Source organism: Grampus griseus, assembly GCF_964374135.1.
Source record: "Grampus griseus genome assembly, chromosome: 3".
Classification (NCBI taxonomy): domain Eukaryota; kingdom Metazoa; phylum Chordata; class Mammalia; order Artiodactyla; family Delphinidae; genus Grampus; species Grampus griseus.
In genome coordinates this window covers 45,783,877-45,802,056 of record NC_139019.1, presented here as the reverse complement: position 1 = coordinate 45,802,056, position 18,180 = coordinate 45,783,877, and the positions used below count along the sequence as shown (strand labels likewise).

The 18,180-nt window shown below is 37.8% G+C and overlaps 1 protein-coding gene across 4 annotated transcripts in view; it reads left to right on the top strand.

Moving 5' to 3' along the window:
* Positions 1–18,180, top strand: part of PDE4D (phosphodiesterase 4D) — a gene marked incomplete at its 5' end in the record, with an annotated part of 1,122,552 nt that overhangs the window by 909,396 nt on the left and 194,976 nt on the right. For all 4 annotated transcript variants that reach the window (XM_082650735.1, XM_082650738.1, XM_082650736.1 and 1 more), the window contains 2 exons: positions 8,609–8,645; positions 16,422–16,495. In XM_082650735.1, the coding sequence (XP_082506861.1) occupies positions 8,609–8,645; positions 16,422–16,495 (111 nt within the window). The remainder of the gene's footprint in view (positions 1–8,608; positions 8,646–16,421; positions 16,496–18,180) is intronic.

Here is an 18,180-nt window from a genome sequence, read left to right as displayed (position 1 = left end):
TCCTTTGTTTGATTTTTGGGTTTTTTTGCCAGGAAAATCAGAAAACAAGCATTATGATTTATGTGTTATCTAAAGGTTCCTGTGGTGATCTTTAAAAAAGTGCAATAAAACTTTCATTCAATCACTGTTATTTTCAATTATGAGTACATTTTTACAGAAGCTAAAAAAGAAGGCAGTTGGTAAAAAGAACTCTTTTGCATCAAATCATGGAGTTAATTCCATGTGTTGACAGCACACTTTTGTTTTATGTCTTTTCATGCTCATTATTTATCTTCAATACATTGAGTTTCCATTCATTTCTCCCACCTACTATAGAGATTAGATAAAATTTCCTACATGTTTCACTATTTCTTGGTGTTTTTTGTTTGTTTGTTTTACATTTGTTTAAAGGTAGCCCATCTTGTACTATATTTATCCAGGAAAGGAACCTGATGTTTCCCAGACAGACAGCTTATCTATAACCCAGCACTCCAAACACCAAAGCACTTTGAAAGTGGTGAAAGGATGTCTTAAAGGTTCATGAACAAACCTCGAAGACATCAGTTTAAGTTCAGGATATTTACAAGGTCCACCATGTTTTGCCCTTTGTGGCTCTAAGTTTCGGTACACTCTTTGGGAAGTGATGTATATAGAAAGGAATATATTCTTAAAATTGCCTGAAGTCTGTGTAATCTTTATAGCTGACATAGAATTCTCCTCTGAAGTTTAATACTTGATCCTCAAAACAATCATGTAAGGAAACAATGGAAAATATTAACTCAGTTTCAGAAATACAAAATTCTGCTCAAAAATGTGTCTTGCATATGCACACACATGCACGCCATGAATTAGAATCCAGGTATCTTGACCCTGAACATACTGATTTCGATCAGCAGCTGCTGCTAGACCATACTTTTTGGCGTTTGCTGGCCGGCACAGTAGCCTCTAGGTGAGAGTATAATAAGCAAAGCAATTAAACTAAAATCTTTATTTCCCTTTCAGGGGTGGAGAATCTTGATGGCCATTTGGGCAAATCTTTCCACTTAGGGTCTTTGCCAAACAATCAAGTATTTTTGTTACGTTAATATATCAATGCTCTTCTGCCCCCAAGCGTAGAGTAGATTTTTGTTTTTTTCAGTTATATAAAACATTGTCTTCCCTTGGCAAACTTAAAACTGAAGTTTTGTAAAGATTGCTCAAGAGCTGCACTGGTCAAGATGATAGCCACTACCCCAGGTGACTTTCTCTTAATTTAAATTAATTAAAATTAAGTAAAAGTGGCATTCAGTCCCTCACTTGCACTAGCCACATTTTCAATGCTAAGTAGTAACGGTGGCTAGTGGATACAGTATTAGACAGCACAGAGAGAGAACATTTCCATCACAGCAAAAACTTTTGTTTGACCGTGATGTTCTAGAGTCTAGAGTATGTACTTTTATGGGGCTTCAGAATAGCCTGAATCCGTTTGTGCCTGCAGAAAGCAGCATGATGCAGTAGAAGCGAAACGGTATTTAAAGCCTGGGTTTAAATCCAGCTCCACTGCTCATTTTCATGCCTTGGGATTTCATGACTCACAAAGACTTCAAAAACCATCTGGGGGACTGACCCAGGGTTACTAAGTGCTTACTTTGCCAGATAAATGACTTTATTTATTTAACAAGGAAATTCCCGTCGATACACACAATCATTTTATTTTCCAAAGGCATTTCACTAGAATTCTTTACAAAGGGAGTGGCACATATTCTCAGAATAAAGGAGAGTTTTCCAAAGGAATATGGTTAGCTTTTGTTTTTTAATATGACTTTTTAAAAATCCTTACTCCATGTTTCATGTTTATTCTCACCTTCACAAGGACCAATGAGCATTCTCTTGGGCCAGTACCAGGTCTCAGCCTGGCATTTGGAAACCACTGAACTCTGCCACTTGCCAAGGGCATGACCACCGATGAGTTACTTAAGTTCTCAGAAACCAGTTCCTTATCTTAGGATGGGAATATGAGCAACCATTTAGTGCAGAGGCATCAGAATTAAATACCGTGTTAGTAGAGCAGGGTCTGGTAATAGTAGGCATGCAGAAGACATACTGCTGTCACTCCTCTCCCCATTTGATCACACCCTTCCTTTTAATCTCCTGAATCATTTTACCTCATGCAGATCTTAAAAAATTGTTGTTCTAGCTACCCATAAATCTTTTCCCTGGGAACCCATCCTAGAGAAAAACCAAGAAGGCAGAGCCACTGACGGTAAGAACGGGCCTGTCAAATAAGATAAACTAGAAAAGAAGAACCTGTTCCTACAACAGAGTGAGGGCACTTGTGAAAGATTGCTGTGTACTTGGTCCTTTCCCCGTCCTCCTTCCCCCTCCCCCCGCCCATGGAGGTCAGTCATCAAAGTTCTGTGACAATAATTTGTGACATCAACATGCCTAGAAGGACCCCTTTCTTGTATTAGCTTTTATTAAACAAAATAAATAGGCTTAGCAAGTGTGTCTCTACATGTGCAAAACACTTAACTTCTTACAACTGGAAAATCTTTTGCTGAATAATTCTGAAAACAGATGACCTTTCATGCCATCATTTAACTAACAAATTTGAGGCCATTTATTGGCATCATATACGTTCTCTAACGAAGCCTAAATTTTTGTTTTATGACAAATAAAGAAGAGATTACACTTCAGACTAGAGAATTTTTGCTTATGTTGCATTAGCTCCAATTTCATTTACTTTCTCATCAGTGTATGTGATATGAGCACACATGGGCCAAAAACTGAGGGTTTTGTTTTTAGAATGTTTTTGGTCAAATATCAGGCCAAGGCCTTAATTATTAAAACTGTGAATAAGAAGTGAGCAAATGATTTAGATTTCAGAAGACTAAATAACTTCCAAGGTCACATCCCTTTCTAAAGTTACACGATATATTTTTGTCTTTTTAATTTTTTAAGACTTCAGACAGCATTTCTAGTTTCACAGCAAAATTAAGACGAAGGTATAGAGATTTCCCATATACTTTCTGCCCCCATAACAGAGTAGTTCATCCGTTATAATTGATGAACTTGCATTGACACATGATTTTTTTTTTTTTAGATTTTTTTTGATGTGGACCATTTTAAAAATCTTTATTGAATTTGTTACAATATTGCTTCTGTTTTATGTTTTGGTTTTTTGGCCACAAGGCATGAGGGATCCTATCTCCCTGACCAGGGATCGAACCTGCACCCCCTGCATTGGAAGGCGAAGTCTTAACCACTGTACCACCAGGGAAGTCCCCCCATGATATGTTTTTAATCTTAGGAAGTATACCTTAAAATGTAATATTTGCAGAGCAGTTGGTCTTTGAAGGGTTTTTATATTGAGTAAATATAAAATATAGTAAAAATATAGCAAAATAATATAGTAAATTTTCTTTATGCGGATAAGTATGGTGGTGGGTACAGTACCTTTATCTCCCTCCCACCCCATTTGAAATACAGAGGCAGAAAATCAAAATGCTTTCCCTAGGATTATACTCACATGCACACACAATATATACATAAATACATTTATATGTAGATGTTTACATATACATGTATATATGCACATAAATGCCATCTCCAGAGGCCTTTGTTACATATGATATGCATGTAGTCTTGCTACACCCTGAATATGGACATATGATATTAAACTCTCAGCCAGAATTATCACCTCAGTAGGAAACCAAAAATTATTTTATTTCATTTTATTATTTTAGCTTAGGGTAGAAGGACATGAAAATCAGCAGGTGGGTAGAGATTGTTTAGTTTTGTAAGTCATTTTAGTAATTTTTTTGTTTTAATTTTTTTTTGCATTTATATGTTAACTCTTCCATTTGTTGTCTTTATGGTACATATCATCTTTATGAAATGGAAAATGCCTAGAGATTAGGCATTGTTTGGGATGTGCTTTTGGCATTGATAAATGCCATTACTGGTGCAGAATTGCAGTGTTTAAGCACAGACCCACCAGAGTCATATTGCCTGCCTTTGAATCCTGACCCCATCACGCCATGGGCATGGTGATTTTTTTTGTCCTTCTTGGCCTTCCATTCCTCATGTACAAAAAAAATTAAATAGGAGATAATCAGTGAAATGTGCTTTGCACAGTTCCTGGCACAGAGTAACCATTTGATAAATATTGGTTATCATTATTGTTTTATAAAAATTATAACTGTTTGAAAGTAATACCATTATTATTTATCAGTTTGTTGGATATTTGTACTCTGATTTTTTAAAATAATTATATTGAAAGCCCATTTAAGAAATAAAAAATACTGGGAACATATTAAAAGGGCCCCCAGAGCTGAAATAAACAAAACATTGAGTGACTTTCCTGGGCATCAGTGAAAGGGATGCCAGGATTAGTTACCACTCAAGCCTATTAGGAAATTACAATTCAAGGACAAAGAAAGCTGTTTCTTCATAAAGTTAAGAACTTGGATGACTTCAGTCACCTGTTTTTGTAGAATAAGTATTAGTTTATTTGTCTGTTAAAACTGGGGAAAGGGCTGTAATTGGTTTCTTCTTTTGGTGCTGATTTGGAATATAAACACAAAGGTGATCTTCAAGTGAGGGTAATCATTTCAACCTGATGATTGATAACTAGTTAGCATTATCGATAAACTATCAGAGTTGTGTATACAGACATGCACAAATGGCTTGGAATTTGACATTGAAAAATTTCAAATTGAAAGATACTACTGTACACAATACTGAACTGCTTTAGTTTTGATCTTATATTAATTTACATTATTTTTAGTTCTCAGTAAAATGTTGCTGGACATTCTTTCCAAAATGCAAGTTTCTGTAGTTGTGATTTTGACCACAGGACCAAGCTTTTGTGTTAAAGGGATTACTTTAATTCTAAGTGGCAGTAGCATCAAAGAGGAAGATCACTTTCAGGTATGGCTGAGGTTGGCTTTGTGTTATAGGAACTTCAGTCCCTGGGGTTCCATAAGGCGAAAGGACTAGTTAATTCTTTTTACTTACAGTGGAGCTAGTTCTAAACTAAAAGGCCAAGCAATGCAGAGAAGCCATATCCTCAGGTGAATCTGCTACCGATGAAGCAGAGTTTTTCATTTGTGTTTTGTTTTAGTAGTATTTTGTTTACTAGAAGTTTATGGAAATCATAATACCTCCTTCAACAGTAATTTTAAAAGCCTCATTATATTCTTAAATGTGACATTTACATTTTCTCAGAGCCCACATTATTTTTTTGGAAAAAAACAAATCATTACAACAGTTATCTTTGGATGGCTCTTAAAATTTTTCTGTATTTCCCGAAGTTTCTACAGTTAATATGTGTTTTATATTCAGTATATGTATAAATGTTAGCTTTTACAAGATCAAGTACATTGTGTATGTATTTGTTTGTTTATTTTCTATGTCTGTACTTCTGTGAACATGGGAGTAAAGAGTGGTGAGTAGAAAAGTTCCTCCTGGGGCGAATTCCTGAGTGTTGTCAAGCAGGGCTCCCAGAAGCATTTTTATGCTTCTAAATGCATTTTTTGTGTTGGGCTCCCAGTAGCATTTTTATGTGCATATTAAAAATAAGAACATACTTGTTCTCTAATGACTCTCTAATTTTAAAAGAGGTGGATCAAAGATGGTGATGAATGGGTGATAGTTTTGAGTCTAAGGGAAGAAAGACACCAGGATTTCACAATACCACTATCTTAATCCTACTGACAAACTCCAGAGGAGAATGTCTTTCTGGTTTTATAGCCAGAGAGAGTGAAGCACAGAAGATCAAAAAGTTTGCACAACATTCAGGAAGTAAGCCTCAGACCATGGCGTCTCTTCAAAGCACTAGTTCATCCAGCCACTTACCATCCTGAAATTTGCAATGCGTGATATTCAGAAGCAGCAGATACTTTGTGGCCTCTGATGCTTTTCACAGCTTCGTAGGATTAGAAATCTTCTCTCAATAAAGTATAAACTTTCTTCTAATTAACTGCTGGTTTGGTAAAAATAAAGCGTGGAAAGGCCCTTTTCCTTCTGGTTTGGTAATAATAAAGCGTGGAAAGGTCGTTGCCTCGTGTGTTTCAAACACAATTTTGAAATGAACTAGGTTACAAATCGGTATTTTCAGGCGCTGCTGTTGGTTGAGTTTATTTTGCAAGAGGGCAAGAGGCTTTTCCCCATTTAAGTGCTTAAACAGTTTTCTGGATCCCAGTGAGATGTCTGTGAGGGTTTGCTTTTTGATTTCTCTCTTTCAGTTTCTTGCCAGTGTTTCTGGCTTCTTATTACAGAAAGAATGAGGGTAGAAATGAAAGCACTGTAGTAAATAATACAAAAGTAGCGGAAGGATGGCCAGAGGCATAGGGAGTAGTTCTATTGTCATCCCTCCCTGGAAGAACAGGAAGTTCAGTGGTGTGCTACTGTACTGAGCCTCCTATCCCCACCTCCAGTGGCCAGCAGTGCAGGCTCAGAACTCCGCAAGCTTCTCTTTGAGGGAGGGGAGAGGCTGCCCCTGCCCCAGGGGCCAGAGTGGGTGGCTCCAGTTCAGCCCATGGTCTCGAGGGCAGGCTACCGACAAAGGCTTGGACAAAGATTCTGTCATTATACATTCGGTATATATTCAGAGATAATGTATTTTTTTTGAAAAATTTATTTATTTATGTAAGTATGTTTGGCCGCGTCGGGTCTTCGTTGCTGCGTGCGGGCTTTCTCTAGTTGCGGCGACTCATTGCGGTGCACGGGCTTCTCATGGAACGGGCTCTAGGCGCGCAGGCTTCAGTATTTGTGGCTCGCAGGCTCCGTAGTTGTGATGCACAGGCTTAGCTGCTCCATGGCATGTGGGATCTTCCCAGACCAGGGCTCGAACCTGTGTCCCCTGCTTTGGCAGGCAAATTCTTAACCTCTGTGCCACCAGGGAAGTCCCTATTCAGAGATAATTTAAACCTTACATAATTTTGAAAAGAAAAGGATAGGTTATTTATTGAGGACATTTGCCACTGAATTGCTAGAAATAATTCTACTGTGACTAAAATGAGACGGTCTTGAGATATTTGGCAAAAACAATTTCTGGGTAGGTCAAGAGTGAAATATTTCCATCACTAAAATTATAACTAATTTTCTTTATGCTTTGACACGGAAAGAAAGCAAGACTGATAAATTACCCTAAATATTGTATATTCTAAATAAATATTTTATAGTGCTTGGGAATGAAATACAACCAAAGATAGAATTAAGTGTTTTAATACACATGCACATGCTTTTCAGTTTAGAGTGATTCAAGTCCAGTGTAATTCATGTGAAAAATTAAAAGACTTATTTCCAGGGATTGATTTCAGAATGATACTGTGCCTTGGCCAAGATGACTAAGTTCTTAGAAAATAAACTTTGTAGTCGGGAAATTATAAAGAATAAAATGGAAGCAAAGACTGTACCTCAGGAAAATATCTAGATTTCGTATTAGTTAAATTTTGGCCCTCTGAATGATCTCTCCAAAGAGCAGTGCCCCTCAAAAATGTAACTGTGGAACGAAGAGGGTGCAAAATAACACACGTTTCCTTTAGAGTGTGTTCCACCCCTTTTCTGCTTTATTTTTCCCACACTTTGAATTTCAAGATCTCTGTGTAATTTGATGATGCCCTTAACAACTGGTCTAATTATTGGCAGCAATCCATTTACTAACGTCATCCATATGCTGCCTGGGCCGAAGCATATTTCATGAGTGCTGTTGTAGGTCACTCAAGCCCTTTCCAGAATTGTTCATGAGTGAGTGAACCATTTAGTTGCAATATTCTCAGTTAGGGTCATGTCCGGAAGCTTTCTGTGTAGAATAATTCCATTCCCTTTTGATTAAAGAGTTCCAGCTAGCTAGATCAAGAAATATCCCGTGGAGAGTTTGGAAATCCTTCTCATGAAGTATTCATACTAAGAAACACCACGAAAGAGCTTTGGGCCTGGGTATCTTACTTTCTTCCAAGCAGAATGTTCACAACTTTCCTTGCCTCTCCCTGTCCCTCCAAGACACGTCATGCTGACACCTTGCTCCTGCATCCTCGGCACAGTGTCACTGAGGTTGCTGTAACAACAGCACACACGGGGTAACATTCCCCCGTAACTACGGCGGCTGGGACGTGAGTCAGTTGAAAAGTTTCACTGGTTTTTATTAGAGTATGACGCAGTCTTATGTCATCCACAGTTCCAAGCCCATCCAAGGCTCACACATGATGATGCAGAGCACCTGATGCTCATCACCTTCCAATGTTAGATGGTCCAGGGACCTCTCACCGGAGCCATTGCCGTTGCTGGCTCCTTCCATAGTGCCCTTCAGTAATACTTACCATAAGCAGCAAAGAGTAAAACTCAGGCCCCGCTGCTGGAACTCTGTTTCTACTGTTATATCTCCCGTGTGCATAATAAGTGCCAGTGACCTTGGCTGATGATCAAGAAGCCCCTCTTTTCACCCAGGGAACTGGACAGTGGTTAACATCCCAGAAGACACATCTTCACGCCCATGACTGAGAAGAACATGTGTTGAAGAATAAGGATGGAATTACTGTAATTCTCTGTGGGGATTTATGAATGAGAAACTTACTGTTTAATATTGCTTGAAAGTGGTCCTAGAGTGATCAGTGCCATCTAACGTGGGCTTTGGTTTGTTTTTCAGACATGGAGATGACCTGATTGTGACTCCCTTTGCACAGGTAAGCCCAGCTTGCTGAATGGACAGGTTTCTCACTCATCTGAAAATTTAATTGTGGGGGTTTGTTCGGGTTCTTCATTTCATTCTAAATCAAACACAAGTACAAATACAAATTCTGTGGTTCATTCCAGTAATTTAAAAGCCACGCTAGAGAATGTGACCTTTGCCATATTGGTCTGTTTCCTATAAACCCATAGACCCAATGAGTATCTTTGCTTCAAATTACAAATTACCCAAGTGACATACTTAAATGGGACCACATTTCCTTAACTGACATAAGCACTAAAAGAGGAAAGCTATATCATGGATTAAGTTACATTTAGTATTATTAGGTGCATGGTCAGTTCTTGAAATTCCGGATTCCCCTTCAACCTGATGCTTTATTGACTCTTTTTTTAAACACGTTATTTGTCCAAAGATTTAACTGAGTGACACATTTGTGTTTATTTATTCCTTTTAGGTATACAAATCATGAAAATACTTTAACCACATGACAGAAATGCTAGAAGGTGAAAAAAACATCTAAAGAATTTTGGAATATATATGAAGTGGTTGATAACCCGATATTCTTTGTACAGACCAGTGCTTCTCAACTCTAGCTATGCAGTAGAATCATCTAGAAAGATTTTATCCCATGCTGCACCTCTGATCAATTGAATCCAAAAATCTGGGGGTTGGACCCAAACACCTGTAATTTTTAAAGGCCCCAGTATTTTCTGAGGAAAAGTTGAGAGCCACTGGTATGGACAGACTATGGATAGAATGGGATAAAACTGATTCAACCTGGGGCATGAAGCATGTTTAAAGCCAACACTGACTGTTAATAGGAAATGTTAACTATTGGAATACAAGTGATCTAGAGGGTTATAAAAATCATAATCAAGGCTACATCAAAACTAGCTCTACTGCCTTGGGCAACTCACTTAACTTGCCTAAGACTTCTTTTTTCCAACTGGTAAAATTGGGGACTCAGCTGGATTAAGATAGCCAGGGCCCAGTCAAAGCCCATCACCTACTCTTGCTAAATGAATGAACTTGGACAACTGACTGAACTTGGGCAAGCCTGGTTTCCTCCTCTGTGAAATGACACTTACAAGACTACTCACCTCATAACATTGTCAAGAGATTGAAATAGTACCAAGCTTGTAAAACGCTCAGCACAATTTCTAGAAAATAAAATACTTACTGAATTTTGTGTTGTTATCAGTAAGGGTTCTTTCATCTCCAAAACGTCATAATACGCATTGTTTTTAAAAAATGCATAATGGCAGGGTTTGGATAGCAGTATTATGTATGATTCTTCCACTTTTTCAAATTTCCTGAAATTTTTTAATTGCTATAATTTAGACCAAAATTTTAATGAGTCAGTAAATAGCGAAGTATATAGTGATCTTTTTCATTGATGCAGACAATTAAAGATAGAATGCAACCACCATCCTTTTAGAAGGTTAATGTCTCATTTGCTTCAAGTTTTGCTGGATATCATTAGTTCTTTCTAATATCTATATTTCTATGTTCAAAACATTTACAATCATATGTTTTCATCATATTTTGTGATAGCAAATCTTACGAAGCTAAGGACTTTTAATTGGTTGCTATTGAGGACCCATAACTTTATATCTAAGAGCTCAGAGCTCTTAGATATAGAGCTCTCAGTAGACAGAATAAATCAGGCAAAATAATATATAAATGACCATCACCAAATGTAGAAACAATCATTCCAACTTGAGTTTATTTAGTTTATTATTCTCGCTTCTAACTAAAATCTCTAGGTATTGTTGTAAGAAAAATATATAGAAAAGTATGGAAAAAATAATCTGTATATGATACCTTATCATCTTACTTCAGGTAGTTTGTATGAATCTCCAATTAACTGGTCAATAAATTTTACTTGAACCTTGCTATTAGCACCCTTAAATTCTAAGGAAATCTAGTCTTTTACATAATTAGACTTTTTTTTTAGTGTACTTACAGTCTCCCAAAAACTAATAGAATTTCAGTATACTGAGAAATATATATATGTAAAATATCATTTAGTCTGTGTTAGTGAACTGTTTAAATAAATAAGATATGTACTTAATGCCCTTGCAATTGGAACTTTGAATAAAACCAGCTCTGTGTAATTTGTAAGCATATACGATGCCTGAAAATAATCCTGGAATCTATTTAGGAAAGTTTGCTTATGATTAGCTTAATGACTCATGACACCTTATAGAAGGTGGTTATTGCCCCAGAGGCTGCAGATTCTTTTTCAGTGGCTTCGTCACAGTTTTCACAAATGGCCTTTTACTAGGGTATATGATCTAGAAAGCTCTACTAGAATTTTTTTAAAAAAGCCTGTTTAACCCTGAACAATTTTGATAGAGTATCTTTGGGGAAGCAGGTAAGAAAGAAGGCCCAGTTAGTGGCAGTTGTCTATGGCCTTCTCTTCAGCCCGATTGGGCACCACTAACTTATTTCATTGACCTAATCAATAACTCCTCAAATTTTTAATACAGGCTGGAGTATTCACCATTTAATGCTAAATATTATAATGCTTAATCTGTAAGATGTTTATGTCACTTGAATTGATACCAACATTATTTGGTCAAATATACCAATGGACAGAAGACAGTGGACATTAGACAGGTCACTCAGGGAAGTGTTCAAATAGGCCAAAGAATTCCCCCCTTTCCCCAGCATGCTTTGGGGTTTGGAACTTCACTCTAGATCATTCTGGTGAAAAAGCCATACTGCTTTCAAAATAAAATCTTTTGCATAGAAAAGAAATATAAGCAGAAGGAAGAAAAAGAAAATTTCCTATAATTCCAAACCCCAAAATAACTACTATTGACATTTTACTTCTATCCCTTTCGGTTTATTTTTCTGTGCCTAATTTCCTTCCCATAATTCTTTACAATGGGCCTCCCACTCTAAACTGGTCAAAGTCTCTTCCCAAGCCCATCTTATCTTCTGCCTCCTCTTGAGAACTTATTTCTTTATGCTTGCCTTCATCTCCAAAACACGAAAAGATCCCTCCCTGTTGTTTCCCAGTCCCAGTTTACTGTGAAGCTAAGAGAATAAAATCTTAAGTTACGAGAGAATTTAGGAAGACGTGCAAGGTCATATTCCACTTTGGTGGATAGGGCTGAAGAATCGTGCACAGACGTAATCTTCAGCAAAGATCCTACAATACAAGATCCTACAATACCCCTCCATATTGTATTCCCAAGTCTAAAACACTGCCAGGGTTAGAAATTCTTGCTGGTGTTCAACCTAAACACTTTTCCACTTCCAATTTCTTATGTTTTCCCCTATAAGCTCAGAATCCTTTTGATCCCCAGGAAAATAAATATTTTATTGGTTTCCATTTTGAACTATTCTCCTGTGTTTGGGTCAAAATCTTTGGTTTGGATATTCCCTTAGGATAAGTGTTGACAGGGATGATGCCGTGTCACCTGATGCCAGTCGGCAGGTGGCCTTTTCCTCCCAAGGGTGTAGTCACAATTTGGCCAGAGTTCTTGAGGGGACCAAGGAGGCACAACACTGATGAAATGTAGGGAACCCTGCTTTGTAGTCAGTTGCCTTCAGCCCCACCTGTCCCATTATTTGTGTTGCATCATTTGTGACTACCTTGTAAAACTCTAAGTCAACTAGAATCCTCCTCTGGAGGTGTGCAATAAAAGAAGTGGAATCTTTGGTTAAGGAAAAGGTAGGAAATATCCAAGTATTATCCTGGATCCTTGGAGAGACCTTCATGTCATTCAGACTGAGCAGATATGCCTGATTTAAAAATACAGGGTAGGAACAAGCAAGTCATTTCACCTTTACTCTCACCAATATACAGCACGTGGGATAATTTTAGGAAAAATGCAGTGGTTATTAACCCTGTAGAACATTACTGTTCCTTGGTACTTGGACATTGTCAATTTTATAAAAATGCCCTTGCGTGTCTCTTCCCCGTTTCACCCAGAAACAGGAATCTTGTGGTCTCATCATTGAATCCAACAGGCTCTCCCTGCCGGGCTAAGAAAGAAGAAAATCATCACATTTCAGTTGCTTATACCTGTTAGGTTTTTTTTATCCTTCATTAAAATAAATTTCAGTAGCATGTTCTAGGAATCTAAGTACTTTGGGAGTTGAACTATACGAAACTATCAATATTCAACCTTGGCTGACATATAAAAACAGCAAGTTCATATGGTTTAACCAAAATGTAACTTGGAAAGAGGTTTTCTATCAAAATGACCTCTTTGTCTTGTAAATAATCATAATTTGGCTCCAGGTTTTTCTGGAGGTAAAACCAAGGCAAGGAGTTCTTTCTCCCTCCTCAGCCCCTCCCACCCCACCCAACCCAAGTCCTGTGGCAACTCATGGTCTGTGTTTTAGTGCCATCTAGTGGCATAAGGTGTATTTGGAATCAAAAACAATCCTCAAAACAATTTTTTGTTTCTTTGTTTTTGTTTTTTTTGGTTATTTTTTAAGCAGGAGTTTTTTTTTTAACACAGATGTTATTGCCACATCTTTTTTTTTTTTTAAAGCAATCTCCTCTTCAAATCTTTATAAGAATTTATTATTATATACGTACACATTTCTTTTAGACTAGTGTGTTCAGATGTTTAACTTTTTAATGAAGTCCACATTTTCCTGCCATTTTCAGTGAATCTTATTGGTTAATAAATGTTTAGGGATACCTAAGAAAATCTGAGATTAGTGTGTGCAAATAGCATTTAATCCCTCTCACAGACCAGTACAACTCTGTGCAAAAGTTTTCCATAACAATGTCATCATTTCTTTCCTGAAGTGTATTATTTCTCCTCATTCCCAATGTATTTTGACCTTGACTGATTATACTTTTGCTTGGAGGGGCAGAAGAGAAAGAAATGACCTTCATTTTCTAACGGTTGAGCTGTGTGGGAGAAAACTTCAGGGACCTTTTTGGGTAGCAAGCATTAAAGAGTGAAGAAAATTATAGGAGCGTCAGAGCCCTGACTATAGCTCTTAGAGGGCTGAATTCAAGAAGGGTGAGAGCTGCCCTGTAACAAAAGCGAAGAAAGATTGAACCCTAACTAAGGGGCTTGTGTAAAACTGTTTCTAGTTCTTCCCCACAGCCTGTAGTAGTAGATGCCTCACTCTTTGTGTCCTACAATGCAGGCGGGAACAGAAAAGACTAACACAGTGCCTTTGGGATGTGGTCACCCAGGATCACTCAACTCGGCCTAGGGCAACACCCCCTTATAACATTTGGTTGAGACTTTTATTTACACTTCTTGCCAGTATCATGTGTCATAGTGCAGGCGAGAATAGTTAATACTTAACATAACATGTATAAAATATTATTTGTCCTACCACAAAAACAACAATATAATACTTGCACACATAGGGAATGACGTAGCTGCAAGGTTATTTACTGCAGCAGTGTTTGTAAACGTGAAATTTAGGAGACAATCTAAAAGTCGATGAGGAGAGGGCACAGGCAGCTGAATGGAGAAGGGGCTGAAAGGGAAATTTCTTTCTTCACTTTCTATTTTGAAATATTTCATCCATATAAGAGAAGCTATCTAGTGACTTTCTAAAATATAAAGAATAGTACTCAAATCAACAGTTTAAGAAATAGAACAGTGCCAAGATTTTAATGCCCTGAGTGTCCTTCCCTGATTTCATCTATCTGCCTCCTCTCAGAAATCACAATAATTTTGCTTTTGTCTTTGTTATTGAGAAAGAGACAGTCTACTTTTGCTTAAATTCTGTACCATGTGGGGATAGAGATTATGCAAAAAATAAATATAAAATTTAAAAATTAAATTTAAATTAAAAACCAAAATAAAATCATCTAATTTAATATCTTTATTACCACAGAGGCAAAAACCTGTATCCAGAAAAGGAAGTGGAGTAGATCTTTCATGAAGTAATGCTTCCTTTCAAATGAGCAGAGAACATGAATTACCTGCGCTACCATTTCTGTTTGCCCAGCTGTCAGATGCAGCGCACTTACTATAATTTATTAAAATAAAGTTCTCTGAATTCTGAGGTTAAATTTTTACCTAGAATAAGGATCGATCGGGGGGGTACAATAATCTTATTTAAAATGCTTTATTAGTGTATTTGATATTCAATTCTTAAAGCGTAAATTCAGCCTGCATGATTTGCCAGATTTCTTTCTGCATCACTCAGGATTTCATGCCTAATGAAAGACATCGTGGTTTGATGTCAGCAGTTGGCTATTTGAATACTCCGTCATAGGCAGCGTGACCTTTCGGCAATGTGAGTTGTTTATATGTGATAATGAGCCAGATTTTTCCAGTGACTGAGTTAATCGTGGTTGGCACCTTAGGAAACACCATTAACTCCTTCAGGGGATAATGCTGTAGGTCACTGTCCCAGGGCATAAACAGTATCCCAGTGACTTAGAAGAATTAATGCCAGTTTCAAAAATGTCTGAGACATTTTGTCTTAAAACAAAATTTAGGCTGACTTTAGTCTAGGTCAGTGCCAAATGACAAAATTCTGGAATCGGCTCTGGAACCCTTGGAGCAATTATAAAAAATTTGCCCTGCTCCCACTGCCACCGGCATATTGTCAGTTATAGGCATTAAGTGAATTCCCTGTGCGCACGCCAAATCATTAAATGGAATGTTGCCATAATGGGCTAATATTCACTGAGTGCCTTCTGTTTGCCAGGCACTGTTCTTGGCACCGAAACTGTCATTTAATCTCATTTTCACAGCAACCCTGTGAGGTAGATGTCACTATCCTGGTGTACAGATGAGAAACTAAGGGTCAGAGAGATGATGAAACTTGTCTAAGTTCACACATTGACTATATAACAGAACTAGGCAGTCTGGGGTATTATTGGTACCTAATAAGACATCTGAAATCTATGTTTTAGGTAAACTTAACATTGTCGTTGTCACCCAGATGACCCATAACCTCACCTAATATAGGCTCCACCCTGGGGGAGACTTGTCCATTCTAGGAGAAAGTGAGGGGGGTAGAAGGAGACAGTGCTCTTGTCACTTTTCTCTCCTAGTCTTTCGATTCTTTTGCCACTTTATAGTTTCACTAGAATTAGAAAAAGGAGGGGCTATCAGAGATAGTGGGACCTATTGGTCCAACCTTGTGTATGTGGATATGCTGTGTCTATGTATTCATTTATTCAATAAATTCAACTGAGTGCCTTCTGTGGGCCAGGCACTGTGCACGTACAGGACAGTCTCACTTTATTTGAGACCATGTAATTCATGATTCAGATAACCTTAACGAAGAAAAGAATCTGTTTACCAGCTAGAATAACCATGTGGCAAAGGTGAAAAAACAATTTAAAATTTACTTTGTTTGCCAATTTCAAGATTATGGCATCATTGGTGAACGTTTGAAGAGAACTTGGGGGTCATTTTGTTTGACATTTTGCCCCTATAGTGAGACTTTATTAATATTTTATATTATGCTATTTCAAATATGCATAAAATGCAACAGCACGCTATCCATATTGCCTGGGATACTGTTTTAGTGGCTGGGGAATCCAGGAATACTGTGGAAACTGCTGCTATTGTCACCATATTCATAGACGATGAGGAGAAATAGCTGGAAAATCCTTAAGTCTGGCCTCTCTGGCTTTCAAATGGATCCACGTAAACTTTACCAGGTGCTGGGAGATTCTTCAGTACTATATGAAACTAAGTTGCAAGCAATATCAAATTTTCACTTAACAAACCATTTTTAAAAATCACCAAACCACTTCATAGTGCATTAAAGAGGGCCTTATTTCAAGAAGTTTAAAGAATCATTTTTGTTGTAGGTCTTGGCCAGCCTGCGAACTGTACGGAACAACTTTGCTGCATTGACTAATTTGCAAGACCGAGCACCTAGCAAGTAAGTTATTCATTTTTCCCCCCTCCTTCTGGCTGAACTTTTTATAGTGTTTTTTCCATTTGATTGAACTCAAGGCAGTGTATTAGATTTCTCTGAATCATTGCCATGCTGTCTAACCATTTACACTAAGTCATATGAAGTCCTGTTAACTTTCTGTAAATACTTTGTAGTGATGGTTCTCATAACAGAAATGAATCAGGATGGCAAATAAATATGGTGATTCCATCTGTCAGAAATCACCTGGCAGGATCAGTCCTCTGCCCAGTTATTTACACTCAGGGTAACTTTATAGGTTTGGCTTAATTCATAAATTTACCATGGGCAAATAACGTCATCAAGCTTTGAAGTCAACCCAAAGTTATCCTCTTACTTCTAAGACAACCATTACTGGGAGAAGTGTCCTATCATAGGGAAGATCTCTAATTCTCTTGCTGTTACTGACTCAGATCGGCAGCAGCATGGAAGAGTTAACAAGATGGGGATTTATGGCATAACAGGGGAAGCATTTGAGAGAGAAAGCTCAGATGGAAAATAACTATAATTTGGGGGTCCTAATAAAGATGGAAAATGAAAAAAAGAAAATTAATTTTCTAAGATTAAATGGAAAACTGATTATTCAAATGCCATAGTTTTGACACTCTATTATGAATAATACAATATTATCTTTAAAATATCAACTCTGAAGAATTTTCCAGAAATAAAACCATTTCTTTTTTTTTTTTTTTTTTGCGGTACGTGAGCCTCTCAGTGCTGTGGCCTCTCCCGTTGAGGAGCACAGGCTCCAGACGCGCAGGCTCAGCAGCCTTGGCCCACAGGCCCAGTCGCTCCGCGGCATGTGGGATCTTCCTGGACCGGGGCACGAACCCGTATCCCCTGCATCGGCAGGCAGACTCTCAACCACTGCACCACCAGGGAAGCCCAAAACCATTTCTTTAAATCAATATTAAGAGGACAGTGAATAGAAATTTATTTGAACTTATCTAAGCATATAAAATTTTGTTGTAATTACTACTTCTTAAAGAACACATGAAAAAAATCTAAACTTTCCATCCCATAATAATAGAGTCTACCTCCCAAATTCACATTTTCCATGATTAAAAAAAGCTCTGGCCATTATGCACATACTTCTTGTGATAGAACAAGGTTCTTTTTAAAAAAAAAAAATCAATATAAATGCCACAATGCAAATAATTGGAATGGAACCCAGAGGTGTCAGTTGACTGTTGTGTGTTGCAGGTAATGAAATTTTGCAGTCCCGTTCCCTTAGCCTGAGCATTTCTCACCTTCTTCTTCCCCTCCTCATCCACTGGGCTAATTGTAATTCATTCTTTAGGTTACAGCTTAAATATAATTTCATTTGGGGCACTGTCTCTGACTAACACCCAACATGCATGCACACCCACAGGCCCCAACCTGGGTGGTATGCTTTTCCATTGCCATCTGATTGCATCCTGTCCTTAACCCCTGCTTTAGCATGTTTCTCTCAGTGTCCAGTTACCTATTTGCTTGTCTTAAGAATGTCAGTTCCCAGAGAGCAGAGGTCGTATCCAGTCCACATTTGAATTCCCGGTGCCTAGTGTAATACCCAGCACAGCGTCATCACTCTGCACGTGCAGCAAACTGGCTAGAGGGGTGACGCCAGTATGCAGAATGGGAAACCTGAACGTGGGCTTCAAGCTGTTTGT